Genomic DNA, 19539 nt, shown 5'->3' with positions numbered 1-19539 from the left:
CACTCCAGTGGAAAGTAAAACACTCTGTGCATTGTGATGAGGGTGAGTTGGAGCTCTTGTGCTGCTTTAACCTTGTGAACCTGAGGCTGCCTTTCACTCATTTATCTTTCAGCCACACACTGTATGCCATGTATTGTTATTTTAAAGGGTGCCTCCAGTGATTTAGTGTTGCACTTGCATAGAGTTGGGAAACTCACAAGAGACCGGCTGAAAAAGGAAATCAAATGATGTCCTTTGTGAGGGTCGAGCTTCGAAACACTCCAAAAATCCAAGCATGTTCAGGCAGTCAGTTTGAGGCTATAATATACCCAACCAACATGGATTGATTATGATGCTGTATTTAACCAGTATTTAATCAGTGCACCGCGGCCACACACGCTCACCTGAAATCTGCTGCCACTTACTGCTACATTGCTGGTCTTATAGCATCTAAAAAGTCTCACCTCCACCTTTGCATCCGCCAGATAGTTCTGCGTCTACTTCTATCACACGAACACATTGTCAGACTGAAAAATGAAAATAAAACTCAATGGCAATACCAAAAAACTGTTTTAATGGACTGAGAACAAAGAAAGATGAGAAAACCTAGAAATAAAATGAAAGTGGTGCGATACATATTTATATATATATAAGAAAAGAAGTGTTGAAGTGGTTAATATGTTTGACGGGTGCTGGGATCTTAAATTTAAGTATTTTGATGCAGAGTGAAATAATCCCCACCGTGTTGCTGCAGAGAACCCTGAAAGAAAGTATTTCCATCAGACATCTTTGCCTTCATAGAAACAGAACGATAGAGAGCATGAGAGAGGGGTGGGAGGGGGCCGCATCTCTGGGCAGTGCCTATTGATCGCCACCCGGCACACATCACCACAACTTTCACAAATTGCTATTGAGAAGTGACCTGTAATGCAATTACTGGCCAATCCGGGGCCTTGGCTGCCATCAATTATTAAAAGCTGCCTGAGTCGCGGCCCGCTATCCCGCTTCAGCCGCTGCGTCGTGTCATTATCACATCTGCTGGCCACCAGCTCGCCAGCTGCTTCTGCGGGGCCAGGAATAAGATTTCCGAATGCCACATCTCACTCTGTCGAACATATCAGATGATACGGGTCAACTGACCAACCTGAAATTACTATATTACATGTTCCAGTGGCTGCAGTGAAGAAGAGGTGGTGAAGGTCACACAGTAAAATGTTTTTTTTGTTTTTTCTTTGTGCATTACCACTGAGCATGAGAGCGGTATTTACAGAGTAAAAGCCCTTTGTAAAAACTGTGGAGATAGTTTGTGCTTCATAACAACTTTTATAAGTGGAAAAACAACATTAATATTGCAGCATGGCTCACCACTGGGCCCTAGTTTTAAACCGTTCAGGACTGTGGTCAATGCCAGTCACAAATCAATGGCTGCTGTTTTCTAATCATTCTCTATATGTTTTCACTTTCCTACACTGTTAGCTCTTCTGCCATCAGTTATACATTCCTTGAATAGTTTTCTGCCATTAGGGTTATGATGAAAGACGACAGAGACAACAGCAATGCAGGCATTACATGACAATTCCCCTTTGCTTTGAAATGACAGTAATTTTTCTTTTAGTTGTTCTCATTATAAAAACCCTTGTTCAAACTGGGCTTGTAATTTAAAAAAAAAAACTTTTTTTTTTTACTGCAGTCATTATGAAATAATATATGTCTTATCTATCTCAATACCAAAGTAGCACTTTAATAATAATTCTGCTACTAAAGAACCAACACTGCAGCTAGAAAGTAACTTTAACATTAATTTTTAAACACTGGAGCAGCTTTATTCCAAAATTCTATAAAAGCCATTTTGGAAAACAGGTGATATCAAATGTTCATTGTTTAAATTAAATATCTTAAAGAGAATTCCAGTCAAATCAAAGGACTTAAAGACGACTATTCTCAATAACCTTTCATTTCATAGCAGCAGTCGGTCTCCTTGAAAAACTGTAAAGCATTGATTAATAGAGGAAACTCGTATAGAGAGAAGCAGAGTATAGTGGGCTTCATGCTGTATACTAAAAGCTGCACGAGCCCTGTAAAACTAAAGAGAAAAAAAAACGAGATCACTTAATGAAAATGTTCTCTGCTGTTTCAAAGCATCTGCTCAGTCCCACACTGACAACTCAGAGAGAGACTTGAGAGTTGAACGCACTACTCAGGCCACACTATGCTCGACAGAAAGGAAAGGTATACAGTCCGGACCATAATATTCTCCAACGATCAATAAAACACCACTTTAATAGATAAATTATATTGGATGTGTGACTGATTTATAGCATTTTATTGTTTCCAGTTATCTTTTCTCTGTTCTTCAACATTTAATGTGCATGGTAAATTACCTGAACAGGCTACAATAAAATATATCCACACAACGCTGAACTGTATAGTGTTGTGGAGAGGCACAATGTGCTGTATATGTGTGGGGGCTTGAGAGCATGAAAAAGACAAATAGATATAGCAGTGTGACATACAACTATTCAGAAAAAGAAAATCCTGAACTGGCAGGATGCTTTAAAGCAGCTGGAGTCAGGCGAACTCAATACAGCAGCAGCAGCGGCAGCAGGAGGTAAAACTATGACAATGGCAGAATGACGATCACAACCAGCTTATGGAGATACTTAAATCTGTGAACTATACGCGAGGCCAGGGCTGAAGCACACTGGTTAGGATGCTATTAAAGCTTTTTTTTTTTTTTTTTTAGGAATAACTGGAGCTGCAGAAGCCCATGCTTCTGTCCTCTCCACAGCAACAGTCTTTGCTATTGTCTATATCAATAAAGAAATGCAGGGCGTTGGGAGTTGGCAGGTTTTCTAACATTTCTGTTTTTACCTAAAGGTGATTAAACTGCACCTGGAAATGACTTTCTTTTCTCTTTTTTTTTTTTTTTTTTTTACCACTTTCCATTCTGGTGAGTACATGGAAGAGGCCTAAAGTGCCAGTTGTGACATTAACACTTGGAAATGCTCAGTGGAGCAGGCTGCTGAGGATGAAGACTCAAGGGTGCACTGTGAGGCTGCGCTTTTCAGGATCAATACAAACTCAAAGAAAGGACAAGTTGATTTCAGACTGTGACAATAGCTTGAGCCAGCGTAACACTAAGATGTTGAGAGGAGCATGACACCTCTGAAAGTTCTGAAGTGCTTTTAGTGCAAATATAAACATTTGGATCACCCAATAATGGCACTTAGCAGAGGTGTTTAGAATTGTTCAGACAGTTCAATCCATTCCTTTAGTGGGCGTATTACACTTTGCAAAGCTGCCGGTTGCTGCAGACTTCTTTGTCTTCATTGTTTCCGTGAGCAAAAATTGGTATTCATTTTTCTTATCAGAGGAGAATATGTGTAATTTGAAATTATAATAATGATAAGTGGTAATGGGGCATTTTGCTAAAGTCTGATTTTGGGAACAGTTACACTGGGAGTCCTGGCCAATACCCAAATGCTCCTTTTTAAATGAGATTAACATCAAAAAGTGGGTTGCCACTATGACACTGCGCACACTGCAGTACGGCTTGGTTGTAAAAAGGTGTGTAATTTCACATATGGATCATCAATCTATTGACCCAGCGGGTAGCATGCGCCACTTCTGAAATTAGTTGGCTTATTGGACTATAGTGAACTACTGCCTCGAGACAGATGAATTTTTCTCATTTGTGCAATCTGCTCAAATTCCACTTGGCAATGGGAGGTTGTAACATCAGGCCTGGAGCCCAATGATAATGGGAGCATTCAGACTTTATATGACAAAAGATGGTGTGGAGGCTTGTAATGATCTTTGTTACAATTACAGCACCATTCATGCTTTACTCCTTAAAGGGGTTTAACCAAAGCTGTCCTATATGGCCAAAAGTATGTGGACAACCAAACACAGCAGGCCATATGAGATTAGTGAAAATCCATTTCCAGCATTTCTGATGTATCAAAGCAGACCTTTAAAATATTTTCTTTATTAGCGTCTTGCGGTGCCATCCCACCGTGTAGACGAGCCATCGTATTGTAAAGAAGGATGAGACACGATGTTAACGTGTGGAAAACACCCTTAAGAAGATGTAGAACAAAACATTTAATAGAGGACAGAAGATCAATCTTCTCACCTGCAGCATGAAGTGGATGTGAATGTGTAACTGTCTGTTTTAAAAAGTTACAGAAGTTGTTGGACACAGCCCACCTTCCCCTTTCAATGTTGGGAAGATGTGATGCTGGAGTGAAGGATTTTTAGATGCTTTTCGACTATCCGACAAGCACTTTGCTTGGATTGGATTACACAGTACTGACAGCTTAAGCCCATATGTTCAGGACACTAATCAATTAGTTAATCAATCTCACCAAAACCAGTGGCATTAATCTGCTGCTGTCAGCCTCCACTCTTTGAGGAAGGCCTTCCACACATGTTTGGAAACAAGCTGCAGGAATTTGCTCCCATTCGGCCACAACAACATTAGTGAGGAAGACCAATGATGTTTGGTGATAAAGGTCTGGGTGACAGTCACTGCTTCAGTTCATCCTAAAGGTGTTTGATGGGATTGAAGTCAATAGTTCTGTGTGGACAAGTCAAGAGCGTTGTAATGACAAAAAATAAAAATTGTGTCTTTTCCAAAATGATGGCAAAAAGCTAGAATCACATTTTTGCCCAATAAATTAATTGTATGCTACAGAATGAAGATGTCCCTTGACTGGAAGTGAGGGGCCTAATTCAAGCCATAAAAATCCCCAGACCAAAAGTGCATAAAACGACGTGAACAGGGCCGTATATCGTATGTAATCCAACAAGGCTTTGACCCTCTATAGGTTGTTAGAAGAAAACAAACTTCCATAATTTATGAACTGTGATGGGTTTATCAACAAAAAAGGGAATCTATGTTTAACTCTGAGTTTATTGTAAACACAATTTTTACAAAGCCTTCCTGCATTTCGACTGTCTGCCAGGGAGACTCATTTGAATTTTTATTGCAGGCTTATGACCTGCTAGATTCAGACTGCTCACTGCCTCACTTAAAAGCTTTGCTCCGGTTTGGACACTGGATACTGTTTATTCTTTTGTTACCCAGATTACTGCCTGCATGCTGCTCTTACTTTTTATTGTTGGGCATATGAGACTGAAATAAGTTGCTCATTAGTTCTATGAGTTGACAGAAATCTGTGTGTTTTTGTGAAGCCTAGGTATGCCTATTGATTTTGTGCGCCAAAGTCATTTTAGCTAAAACTTGCTTGTGCATCACTCCAGCGTTCTGTCAATGAGCGTGTGTTCTTTAAACGGAGCACGTTATGTGGCAAACAGTTTTCTTTTGGATAAGGGTGATTAGGGTGGTTGATGGGGTGATGGCTTTGGGGAGCGGGAAGGGACGATTTAGCTCCAGGGTCTGTGGCATTATTCATGTGGACATGCAGCTATGCCTCCTGCACATTGTGCCACCAATCTAAATCTACAAGAAGGAGCAAGCCAACTGTACTCTGCATGCTTAGAGGAAACAAACACCCATCCAAACATCTCTTCACCCACTTCACCTGGGGAGCCTGGTTATTGACCAATGAGGGCGACTTATTGAGAAAAAGTTGCCATGAAACTGGGTCGCAAGAGCCAATCAATGCCATAGATTTCTTGCCCTGGCATTATCTCAACTGAGATTGGGGTGGGGGGGTGGGGGGTGTTGATAAAGGAAACAGACACAAATCAGTCGGCATGGAGGCACTATACCTCTCCTCCCACTCCCTCCAGTCTGCCTTCATCCAGCCCTTCCTCTTTCCTCCCTCCTGCTATTCATTTGCTTTCCTGTCTTTTCTGTTGTTTGTTTGCCCCTGGGCTGAAAACTCTGCGTGTTCATGTGCTTATGTGTATGTGTGTGTGTTTGTGTACGTGAAAGCGCTCTGAAATGACGCATTGATTCACAGTGTTCTATATTTTCTCATCTGGCTCACTATTACAGTGAGAGTCAATCGACGCCGTATTTCTCTCCAGCGTGCTCCCTCTCTCTTTTACTTTCTCCCTGTTTCTTTACCTTGCTCTCTCTTTCTAGAATCAGAGTATCATGTTGTTGAATGGAAGTGTTTACGAGGAGTGTTGTATTGCAGTTACAAGAGAAGGTTTTGGAGTGTGAGTGCATGTGTTGGGAGTATCAGCGGCGTGTTTTGTACCTGTTTGTGTGTATTTGTATGTATTATTTTCTAACCTGGAACACGGTGCTCAGGAGTGCATGCTCCTTTTATGCACCGTGTGGGGGCATATGGTGGTGCTGTGGCCTATACTCTATATCAGACAGTGCGTTTGAGGGGATCCCAGATCTGTTTTCTTATTTTTATTTTTTTCTCAGGTGTTAGTATTTATATGTGTGCGGGAAGATTTGCTGGTGGGTATTTGTACCCAGTGGTTTGTGCACACGCTGCACTCGCTCCAGCTCTGCAACTCCACCCTGTGACCCACACGTACACACACAAACCGCACACACGCGTGCACACGCAAACTCACCCTCCCACTCGTGAGGACTTTAGCCAGAATCAATAGAGGAGCTTTTTAATGCCTTTTGCAGTAGTACGAGTCTGAATCTGGAGCACAGGATCACAAGTATGGCAGTCAGGGCCCGGCGTTTGGGACGCGCCCCATTTTAGGTTTGTCTCACATCACCATCTCCGAAAGAAAAGAAAAAATAACTCAATTTATCTTCTCAGTAACTGTGTACCCCAAATAAGAAAACAAAACTTTTTCACTGGTGACATCTTGCTTTATATTCGTTTTTTGTTTGTACTATCAGGAATGGATACGATTATGAAACAGCCGTAATGATGTCAATTATGTTAAAAACATCACCAAACCATCAGTATTTTCTTAATGCCGTAGATAAAGAATCCAAATCCTCTCCAAGATTTCTGTCACAGCAAACCCACACTGGCACACTTCTCCACAGATATTACACCATATTACATTCATATTACTATATCAAGGGTAGAAGAAGTATTCAGATCCTTTACTTACTAAGTAAAAGTAATGCAGGAATGTAAAAATACTCTATTACAAGCAAAAATCCTGCATTAAAAAATCCTATTTAAAGATACCAATAAAAAATGTTTTGAGTTAAAATACTCTGCTTTGAATACTAAAGAAATGTCCCCTTACTTCTCCCTAAATAAAAAAAATTCAAGAACCATGAATATATGCAAATTTCATTTCTAAAGTTGAACTGCTCGACACAAAATGTATCATACTTCACAGAAGGTTAATTCTCAGTGTATGTGCTCTGGAGGTTTTAACATCATACTTGTGTAAGTTGAATATTGGACCAGCATTGGCTTCCAAACTATTTGTGATGTCATAAATCACGCTTGTGGTGCCGCCTCTTAAACCAGCACAAAGAAATGTTCCCCGTTCAGCAGACAAATATAAAAACAGCCTTCATTTTTAAACTCTGTACTCTGAAATGTGCAAATGGAAAATACTTAATTCAAGTGCAAGTCCCTCAAAATTATACTTAGGTGCAGAACTTGAGTAAATGTACTTTGTCTCCTGCAAAATATAATAGGAAAGAGATCAGAGAAATGTTTTAGTGCAAGTAAAATTTTCTCATTGCATAAGAGGTTTTCAAAATACACATTGTGTAACCGGATTATGTTAGAAAAGAAAATCGAAATATATTGAACTGAACTCAATGCTCAATTTGGAATCATGATCAAACAGTAATGATTGGGATAGCCAAACTTTATACTCCTTACCTTTGTTGCTTAACGGCCCTGTGACCTCTTGGCCATTCAGTGATCCATCCATGTTTCCATGGAGTCTGCTGACTTCACTCTCTTTTACTGGATTGGTTTATCATTCAGATATACAGAGAACTTTGAATGTCCTCAAACAATGCAATAACACTGTTTTCAGCTGTCAGTGGATTTGATTTAATTATGTTAGCAGAAACTTACTCTCTATCAGCATAATCCTGTGCACCTGTAGTTTATAGTGCTATAATAGAATGAGGAATGTGAAAACGATTTGTCATTTATCACCAGTAGTTCAATGTCAGTGTCACTTTAACATCAGTATTTCTGCTTGTCATTTGTTTACCCAAAGTCTCTCCTGACACTGCACACACTCAGCTGCATGCACGTACACACTCCCACACGCACACACATTCACACAAGGCAGCCCTCAGTACTTTGTCTGAGCTACACCAACAGCCTACAGCCATGCTTACAGGGCATTTCCACTCGGAAGCCAAATCCCCTCTTCTCTCAGCTCACCTGGCAGTGAAAAACAAAAAAAAGAAGGACGGCAGAAAACTTTTTAAATGTAAGGGTTGGGGAGCAAATTTGACGATAAAAAGCGCATCGAGACATGAAATGAATGGGATAGAGGCTTTAACGGAGGAAAAAAGGGATTTCATTTGCAGGGTTTTGGTTGTGTTGGCTGGTGAGAGGGGGATTGATAGAGGATGGAAGAAGAGAGAGAAGAAGGCAGGTGAAAAAACCCACTAAGGAATGGAGGAAAGAGGGTGTAATCATGCACCATAAAACGTCCCACTGCCTTTTCCAGGGCCAAGTCCTCGTTCTGTTTCTAATGAACTCATTTATTCTTTTTTGTTGGCTTTACCTTTACCAGCAACAAAAATCTCCTGGTCTGCCTCTCCGAATACTCTGCTTCAGGGTTTGTTGAGCATCTAGGTCTGTCCTATGGCATTACCTTTGTTTATTTAACGCTCAACATCGATCAAATGCAAACCTGAGATTGTCCTCCCTTGGCAAAGGCCGTGCTGATTAGCATTTCCTTCTCAAACAATGTGATTGCAAGTGACTGATTACATTTAATTTAGCTGTTGATGCATTACTATGCACATGTGAAGCCAAATGCAGTGTCTTTCCTTTAAAGATGTAAAGACGCATGAAAATGTTGTTTTAGTGCTCGATATATTTTGGTCCATGTCATACAATAGCAACAAAAGCAAAAACATCAATTGGCAGCACACTTTGTGTGAACACAAAATCGCATTCTGGTTTTGGCCAAATATTTAATCTCTCCTTCTCTCTCTCCCTGTGTCTCTGTCTCTCCCTCCCTCTTTCTTTCTGAATAATATGCCACTGGGAAGTGAAAAAAAAAAAAAAAACTGAGAGCACGGATCCCCACTCCTCCGCTCTTCTCGACTGCACGTCTGTGATGTCATAATCACTCACATCAAAGGCTGTGCGCTCAACACGGCGACTGTCAGCTTCCCTGGAGGCGTCATTAAAAACGAACAGAGCAAACCGAGCCAGGCCTGACAGAAACGCATCAAAACTTCCTAACAGACACATACGCACACATGCATAGCTGGCGCGTGCACCGCATTCATGTGCACGCTCACACGCATGCATTCAGGTGACAGAGATACACACACAAATATGTAATCACAAAATCATGTACACACTAAAGAAAATGCTCAAATTGCACATAATTCCTCACACACACACACACACACACACACACACACACACACACACACACACACACACACACACACACACACACACACACACACACACACACACACACACACACACACACACACACACACACACACCCCAACAACTGAAGACTACACCTTCTCTATGACACTGTCAGAACTTCTTCATTCTGTCATGCATTCAATGAGCATTCAAACGAGCACACGTTGCTTCCAGCTGCATTGTACATGTGAGCAACATCCAGCGCATGTGAACATCTGTCGTAAAGCTGTGCTGTCGTGACATACGGTACGTTCATGATGCACACTTGTGCTGCTGCCAGTCCGGGGCGTAATGCGAAGCGTGCACATAAATGTAGAAAGAGCCTACATCCATCCGCCCACCCGCCTTTTCATCCCTTCCCGTGTTTCTCTCACACACTTGCCCACACACATGGGTGCATGCACACGCACAGACACACACTCATTTACACAAACTGGAGGAAGGACTATAAATAGTATGCCTATGATGTGATGCTGTGTGGTTTCTCCCTATGGGTTTGTGTGTGTGTGTGTGTGTGTGTGTGTGTGTGTGTGTGTGTGTGTGTGTGTGTGTGTGTGTGTGTGTGTGTGTGTGTGTGTGTGTGTGTGTGTGTGTGTGTGTGTGTGTGTGTGTGTGTGTGTGTGTGTGTGTCAAATGGAAGAGAGAGGGAGGCAGGGAAAGGGGTGGAGAAGATGGGGAGGGGGGAGGAAGAAGAGGAGGGATCTTTAAGAGAAAGAATGGATGTGCCCACATCTGGTGTATAGCCTGTGATAAACAGTACATGACAAGCATGGCAAAAACGGAGAGTCCCCTTTGATTTGAAATAAATATAAGGCATTACATGTTAAAATGAACATCTGTGTTTGCGTGTGTGACCGAAGACAAGACGTGTTTATGTAAGATTTTGCTTCTGGGTTGTTCCTTGTGTATGACTTACTCCTGGCAGGGTCTTCTGCTCGTGCAATGCATTCTGGGCTTTCAGGGCTGACTCTCTGGCACAGTAGGTGAGGAAGGCACAGCCTGAAATACAGCAAGACAGAGAAAGAGAAAGACATAATTATGTTACGTGAACTTGGGACAGAAAAGGAGAGAGACGGCTACGAGAGGGGGCTGCACCAATCATCAGCAAATAGTCAAAAACAACACACACACACACACACACACACACACACACACACACACACACACACACACACACACACACACACACACACACACACACACACACACACACACATAGGAGCACACACTGACACACACAGGAACACACAGAGTAAGCCTGCAGCCACAGCTCTGAAACTCTGTCAACATGGCCGCGCTGGGAATTCGCTCGTGTTTGTGTGTACGTCTGTGCGTGTTTGTGCACAATGAACAGCATTTCAGTGACTGAACAAATGGAACATTTATGTGTCTACAAACGCAATCCACACGCATGCCAAAGAGGAATAAGTGGAACCAAAAATTGCAGCGACATGCGACGATCTGTGCATTCTGTCGCGTGAGAGCCGCTGTGCCCACATCAACACATCCAATCTGACTGAGCTTCCTCCCTGGCAGTCTGAAATAGCAGTTATCCATTCGTCCATCGCGCTCTTCTGGCGGCTCTGACAGGGATAGACAGCCTGACAGCTTCTCTCTCTCTCTCTCTCTCTCTCTCTCTCTCTCTCTCACCCACCCTCCCCCTCCCTCCCCCCTTCATTTCTCCATCTCTCTGCTCCATATGTTTCAAGACTACCCACAATCCTCAGTTTTGTTAGCACCTGGGCTGACATGTGGGGGTGGAAAGGAGATGGAGATGCAGGAGGCAAGGAAGAAGGAGAAGCCGTGGGGAACGTGTAAGCCATTCCCTTGCCACCCCCTCCCCCGATGACAGTGAGGCACAAACCACTGTCAGAGAGCTGACAAACTGTCAATCTGCAGATCAAGGCTAATGATTCATGTGCTTGACAGTTTAATAAAATACTTACAAAGACAATTGCACAATAGGCTGCGGTGACACAACACAATTTGAGCTCACACTGTACATGTTTTGCTTGTTTTCTTGGGTGGGTGTAGACTTTGGAAAAATTTAAATAGGAAAATATTAATCAAACTAATTTAAAGTAAATGCTGTAAAGGGGAAAAAAAAAAAAAATCCTCCACTAGAGACAATTGGTCTCTGGGCTTTCACAACGATAACTACAAGAAGAGATTTGGGGGGAAAAAAAAGTTCTTTTGGTGAACAAAGAGGTAGACATAAACGATACAGCACAAAGAAAAAAAAAAAAAAATTCTGCATTGGCTTTGACAATTCTTTTTCATTTCTAGAACTACAGACGTCTTCATGTAGACTTTGGCAAACTGTTCCCTGCTGCCATGCAGCAAACATGAGCACAAAGAGACAAAAGAAACTCAGTTTGTTCTGAGAACATCAAGGACTGAGCATTACATGATTATCATGGACCCCTCCCCCCAAACACGCGAATACAGTGCAGTTTAAAGACAGCACCCCCTTCCTATAGCTCTACCCAATTGTGGTTGTCTTTGTTCTTTTTTTTAAATTCTGGGGGCTGTTTATTGTTGAGGGCAGCAGCATGTAGACCTACTGTATGTAGACGCAGCATGCTCCCCGTCCTCTCTGCTCCATGTCTTTAACCCCAGGTCGTCCTGATGGTGGGACACTGGGGAGCTCAGCCTGTTGGTGTTTTTAATTAACGGGCTTCTCTCTCATTAGGCGAAATGGGAGCTGGCCGCTGACAGCTTGGCTACCTCCTCGTCCTCCCCGGGTCTGTCGTGTTAACACTACATGCCAGCGCCATCCCATAGGAAAGACACGCAAGCCTCTGCTTCATACGCCTGACACTCACTCATGTTTGGAGCGTAGCCACCCACCGTAGCCAGTATACACAACACTGCTCTTCACCACAGTGTCAACAGACTCCATTACTACATTCAAAATTGTGCTTCAGTAAAATTGTTTTTTTTTTGCTATTATCAGAATGTAAAGTACTCATAATAAAAAAAGAATGGTCCCTGTCAAGAGTTTTGCATTTTTCCACCAATATAATCAAGGCATTTACATTTAATTGGGAAAATAAATTGTGTCGTGGACATTATGTTCAAAGTGTACTACATACTATTAGTTTCATAAAGATGTATATGATTTCTCCATATAAAACAGATTCTGAAATATTCAGAAGTCAAGCTTTATTTTAATTTAGGTTTACGCGTGTAATTGAGTGTAGCTGGTAGTTGTTGACACTAAAAATTGTAGATAATTTTCACAACAACTTGTATTTTATTTGTAAACAAAACATATGTATATGTAAAATTTACCAAATTATAATTTCTATTTTCTCCAATAAGCCTAGCTATCATCATCATGTGCCCCATGGTTGGAGTTGAAGTACCCACTGTGATAGAAGTACTCCTGTTTGGTACACTTTTGCATTCTATATTATAATAATATGTTTTATGTATAAAAGCTGCAAATTAACTAGTAATTTTATCTGTCAAATAAATGCAAATAAAAGTAATATAAAAAAATATTGTGGAGGAGTTAAAGTATAGAACAGTATAATACAGAATATCAAAGTACATCAAAACTGTGCAGGATTTCTATTTAATTAGGTTTCACACCCATATGGATGAGGCAGAGATGCTAACATGGTGAAACACACACACACACACACACACACACACACACACACACACACACACACACACACACACACACACACACACACACACACACACACACACACACACACACACACACACACACACACACACACACACACACACACACACATGCAGACATTCACATACACACACATGAAAAGTGACAGTCAACAAACGTTCAATTTATCATCATTGTCACAAGTCAGATGCTGGCAGCGGCTCCAGTATCTGACTAAGACCCATATTGGCCCAGGAGAGAGAGATAAGCTGTTTGTTTCTGCTGTCAATGCTGCCAATTTGGTTTCCCATCACTTCAAATTCAAATCAACAGCAGCGCAGAGGGGATCTGAGAGAATGTGTGTGTGAGAGAAGAGTGAGAGAAAGAGATGAGGGAAGAGAGAGAAAAGGGCAAGGGAGCAAAAAGGGAGAGGGGGAGGAGAACAGCAGAGGAAGAGCAGAACAGCTAGGGATGCTCGGTGAGCGAGGGAGAGAGAGGAGATAAGATCACCTAGCTTCTGTGAACACCATCCCCCTGTGTCCTACACTCGCTTCTTATCTCAACTGCTGCAGACACCCTAAAGGGACACACACCCACCGAGAAAGAGAGAGAAACCGAAAAAGAGGGAGAGTCAGACGGAGAGAGAAAAAGGAAATGAGAGAAGATGAAAGAAAGCAGCAAGGGAATAGTGGAGACTGAATACTTTCTGGTGGGGGGAGAAGAAAGAAATCCACCAACTGTCACCGGGCCTTATTCAAACGACAGCTGGGTTGGACCGCATAGAGCTTTTACCTTGTTAACTATGGAAAACCTTGACTTGACGAGCTGTCTTTGCCCCATCAGCTTCCCAACAAGTTGACAATGTGGAAACCTTTACGTGTTTATGTTTAGAGAGGCGTCATTTTGTATTTTCTGTTATTTTGCTTACTTCACACGAGGATTCATATATTTATAAACCTGAGAAAACCATTGTATGTACTCTGTTGTCACTAAAGATAGTTTCATGAATTATGAAGAAATATTATTGCATATCAGTTGTAATACATGATTAACAGAAGGTTTCCTGTTGGTATTTCCGATATATTAGCCTTGGTTTAATGGCGTATCATGTACATAAAGAGGACAGGGCTGTAGCAGGGATTTTGGCTTGCTAGGACAGTTGCCTGTTCACACATCCAGCAGACACAAAGCAACATTATCCCCCATCTGAAATCGTGTTTCTGCCCAACTGGAGAATGAGTCACATACTCGCTCTCTTTTTAGCTACATTTTAACTCTGAAGGGAAATATCTGGCTCCTTATCAGCTAAATGTTCAGGCCAGTTGCTAACTTTGCCTGCTAGCCTTTTTGTTATTGCGCAGGTATACTCAGTCGCCTGCTGCTGCTGGAAACAGCACTGATAAGAGCAGTGAATATATAACCAAACAAAATATTTGTTGTAACACCACATCAATGAGTAGAAACGTACAAGGCTTGTCTGTCTGAGTGACCACTTTCATGTTGTCATGTCATCCATTCTTAATATAAAAGTACTGATTAGTGCTTTGTCTCTTGGTGGTGTTGTGACTTATCAAAGGGTTCAATCAAATACTAAAAAGTAATGCAGTATTTAATTTATTCTAAGATAATTAAATGAAATGTGAAAGAGTTTAAGTACTGAGTACTTGTTCACGAGTAAGGGATGTATTGGGAGATTGACAGGCGGATCGGTGTGGCGTCAGCAGTCAAGCAGGAATTGAAGCGGACTGTTTTGGTGAAGAGTAAGCTGAGCTGGAAGTCAAAGTTTTGGATTTAACAGTTGATCTATTTTCCAACCCTCTCCTACGGTCATGAGATTAGGGTAGTGACCGAAAGAATGACGCGGAGCTCAGACATCTGGAGGTAGCTCAGATTAGAGGCACTGATCATGTGCACCAAAGGAGCCAGTTGAGGCGGTTTGAGTATCTGATTATGATGCCTCCTGAACGCCTTCCACTGGAGGTTTTTTGGGCATGTCCAACTGGTAGGGTAGACCCAGAACAGGCTGGAGAGATTATTTATCTCATCTGGCTGGGAACACCTCCGGATCCAGTCAAAGCTGGAAAACTTTACTGTCTGGGCTAAATTGCTCACACTCGGGTAGAAAATGGACGGATGGATGGAAGATAATTGTTTTTCCTAATGCCAGTCAAGAGACATTAGTGTCAATATTTGTAATGTGTGTGCAATTACAAAATATAAATTCCTTATTAGGTAATTAAAACCCTGTTAAACAATAAACAGTGCAGAGATCATGACCTCTGTGACCTCTGTGGCTGTGAATGAGGATGCTCTAATCTTCAAATTTCTTCAAAAACTAATTATGCTCCCACTAAAACAAAAAAATACTCTTGAATTAGTGCTTTGCAGTGTTACTGGATACATGAGTGACTTTTTACCAGCATGCATTGCCTGGTGCCACCCAAGACTCGAAAACTTGAGGGACAATGTTATTGCACATAATTCTCTAATTATCTCATGCCTATTAATTCAGGGATTGTAAAAGGCTGACATAAAAATGTTCCCTCCTCTCTCTCTTCTTTTATTCCCACCCACAGATGGGGAGAAACTCCCAGTGATCATTTAAATATTTCAGAACATCTTGGTAAGAGCCTAAAAAGAGTCAATAGCATTAAAAAGCTTTATCCACAGCACAGCTGAAACTCTGCTCTGCATAGCTCTGGAACTCTGCCCCAAAAAACTTTGGCACCAAACTTTGTTTGAGGCTGTCCAATTTCAGTCAGTCAATAGAAATCTCAACGTCTCCTCCACCTCAGTTCTGTTAGCACTTATCTCCGCCTGAAAGGGTTGACCAAGGACAGCCTTTGCTCAATAAACAGAAGAATGTTTTTTTTCCTCCTTTTTAAAAGATTGACCTTAAGACAAGAACGTTCTGACTGGATTTTTGTGAGTGCTAAGGCTTAGATAACACTCTTCAATTCACTCTTGAAACGGGTCAGAGTAAAGACGAAAATTCTTGACTTATTGTGTTCAGAGAAATTGTGTATAAAGCCTTGGTCTTTCAGTCATATGGTGAAAATGAGTACCACTGAGTGCAGAAGAGGAATACTAATAAGTTCTGTATTAAAAGAGTTTCTGATTCAAGAATGATACAGTTGCCCTTGTGCTGCTGTAACTGGGACACTTAGTAAGAGCCTTGTGATTGTTGCTATTCAGTTTCAATTTCATTAAAAGTGAAAAATTAACAGCTGCAATGCAGAAAGTTCCAAGTTTAAAAATAAAGTAAACAGCTGTTACAACTATAATTTCTAAAGCTGCCTTTTCTCCTATGGATTTTTCTCACCACAATCCTCTAACAACTATATGGGCTGTGAATTAATTGTGTGAATGGATATACAGTGAACCCTCGTTTTTCGCGGGGGTTACGCTCCAAATAGAAACCGTGATAGGCGAAATCCGTGAAGTAGTAACCTTTATTTTACAATTGAAATAGATAGAACTGGACATTAAATATATCTACGTTACATATAGTCGTAATGTGATTTCAATGCACGATGCAAATCCGTGAAGCAGCGAGACCGTGAAAGGTGAACCGCGTTATAGCGAGGGTTCACTGTATATTGAAATGTTTTGGATTCATTCAAACTGACTGCTCAAAGTTAAATATCTCCCACTAAATCTGGTATCAAAGTGAAACACCCTGACAAGCCCCCTCACTTTTGGTTCTGCGCGGAATTGTAATTCAATAAAGTAAGCAGCAGTCGCTCATATCCCCTTCACCTTTGCTGACCTTTCAGATCATTACTCACCATGGAAAAAAGAGACAGAGGATAGAGGCTATTTTAGGGGACACGGCCAAGGTCTCCAGGAACGCTCCAACTTTCTCTCGTATCATCTTAAAATCTTTAATTGGCAACTGTAAACCCTGATTAAATAAAAAAGCACTTTGAAGCCCACAATATGAGCTCCGAGAAGTGTACTGTTCTTTGTGCAAACGGGGCAGGAAAAAAACTTCAAATATTCACATCAAGTATTTTTTTCATCCTGTAAAAAAAGGCCTTAAAAATTCAGAAGCTGTTTCAGGGACTAATCAATGTTGGTCTTCAGTACGATATTATTTCAGCAGACTGAGACAGAACTGAGGGGCAGTATCATGAATAAGTGGGGGAATTCATTTGTAATGATGTGTAATAACAGTCTGAGCTCTTGCATGCGACTATATGCAGATCTCTCTGTCCTCTCTTAAGAGAAACAAAAGGAGTCCGTAATATAGAAACCCACATGAGCACGCCGATGAGGGTAGTAGGGAGGAGGAAAAGACAAGAGCAATTGTTGATAACCAGGTGATGGATGAATCTCAAAGGGACAGCACTGCTGTACCTCCTACATTTTTCTCTTTCTTAAAAGTGCAGGACGTGGTAATTCTGAACAATAAAAGTGAGTCCAGTTGTAACTAAATTACTTTCTGAGACGAGGATATGAAGATCATCAAATAGAAGTCATTATGTTGTAGTCTGGGTGAATACTGAGATCTGATTGACTGGAGGGTGTAAAATAAATTTTAATAACTGGGCATTTTCTACAAAACTATTACATCATCATGCCAAATCAAAGCGCACTGATGGTTCCAATGTTACTTCTCAGCAACACAGTGAAAAATAACCTGAATAAATTGCTTATGAGATGGCCAAAACTGAGTGGGCAACTTGTGAGGGAAGAAAAATTACTTGATTTCTGACAGTAAAAGTATGAATATTAAACTAGAGAACTCTTCGTGATTGTACATCACATTCCCGTATCTCCATACAGTGGTACTCTTAGTAAATCATAAGAAAGATTGCACGAGATTACAGGTATTAACTGCAAACAAGAACAATTCTTGAACACTGTCACACTGTTTTTATGATGAAAAATTTGTGAGAAACAAACAGACCCTTGAAATGTGTGTGTGTTTGTGTGTGCGTGTGAGTTCCTGAAGATAACAAGTCCCATCTCTTGCTCTGCTTCCCCGAGTGGCCGTCTCTAAGCTGTGCTAATCGATTGGTGAAGGAGGAAAAAGGGCTGGCTTTAATGTGTTGCATGTGAAGGATTTACTGGAGAGCAGAGCCACTGAATCAATGGAGTAGAAAATGCATCATTAGGATGGTGACCCCCCCCCCCCTGCCCCACCAGTCACCGGCTTCACACCAACCCCAGTCACCCTACACCCCGCACACCCCTCCACCCCCGGTCCCTCGCGGGTCGAGACACACGCAAACATTCACATTCATATGGACACACACTTGTACACACACGTCGAAGCGGCTTACATGTGATGCTTGAGCTCTCATGCCACAAAGTAAAATACCTTCTTAAACAACTCTCATCACATTAAAAACACAAAATGCTTGAACACACAAACTTGTTAAAAGCTCCCTCTACAGCAAAACGCGCACATCAAATGTCTCAAGCTGTCCCCGATAAATATCCCAGAAGACGAAACACCTCACTCATCCCACCTCAGCCATTTCGTCCGGAAATGTTTGGGTGACCCAAATTTAGCTTTTCATGACATGAATTATTAAATGTTGAATGACTCCGAAGACGAACCAAAAGTCTGCACCGTTACTTACCAGGTCAGTCTCTCTGGGAAATTCACTGATGCTGACTAATATAACAATGTAGGATAGATAACATATGGGCATTTTCATGTGCAAATTACAACAATTCAGTGTTTCATTTGGGAATATTATGCTTGGCAGAGTGGAAAGACCTCTAAAACAGCGTTTAGACTAACGTGGGAATCTAAAACTCTCCAGGAAGCAGTCTTCAAGACTGAGAGATCTCTTTAGTGATTTGGGTTGCATACATGAACATCAGGGCTTTAATAGTAGGAATATACAAGCCTGCCTGGGTTTCATGGAGAGCGGAGTTTGCTTGCTTTACTATCAGAGGCCCGCAGGTAATGCTTGTGTGTTTATCTTTGACTGATCTTTACCAAGTGGTTTTGTTGTCTAACGTTAATCACACTTATTTTATTTGCCATGAACACAATCTTTCCTTAAAGGAGTAGTGTGTAGGATTTAGTAGAATATAGTGGTAAAAATTGCATGTTGTGAATGCGTTGCATTCATTTCTGAGGTGGTCAACAACCAACACTCTAAACCGACTCTAGATATGTGAGGCATCCATCATGCGTACATAAATGTTAAAACAAATCTTAGGCAACAAAAGCGCTACTTTTATTTCAGGTGATTTTACACAAATGAAAATATAATCATAAATATTATATTCCATTTCTGCCAAAAGATCATGCCTCAATCATACGTACTGGACCTTTACTAGGAACAGTCTCTCGATAGGGTTGGAAATAACCATGAACAATATACAGAATGTGAATCAGGTTTTAGAATCTTTAAAAAAAAAAAAATTATAGTAGTTCTGCTCATACTGTACTGGCAGTGA

General features: G+C 41.3%; 1 protein-coding gene across 11 annotated transcripts in view; it reads right to left on the bottom strand.

The window, feature by feature from the left end:
• The window catches only part of celf4 (CUGBP, Elav-like family member 4), an 86408-nt gene that overhangs the window by 51891 nt on the left and 14978 nt on the right, over positions 1–19539 (bottom strand). For all 11 annotated transcript variants that reach the window (XM_069711976.1, XM_069711928.1, XM_069711956.1 and 8 more), the window contains exon 2: positions 10396–10478. In XM_069711976.1, the coding sequence (XP_069568077.1) occupies positions 10396–10478 (83 nt within the window). The remainder of the gene's footprint in view (positions 1–10395; positions 10479–19539) is intronic.

The sequence above is a fragment of the Brachyistius frenatus genome, unplaced genomic scaffold (genome assembly GCF_029030835.1).
Source record: "Brachyistius frenatus isolate BFR_SWC_R1_liver_20210118 unplaced genomic scaffold, ASM2903083v1 Contig_4, whole genome shotgun sequence".
Taxonomy (NCBI): domain Eukaryota; kingdom Metazoa; phylum Chordata; class Actinopteri; family Embiotocidae; genus Brachyistius; species Brachyistius frenatus.
The sequence above is the reverse complement of the archived record's forward strand: the minus strand, read 5'-3'. Positions and strand labels throughout refer to the sequence as shown.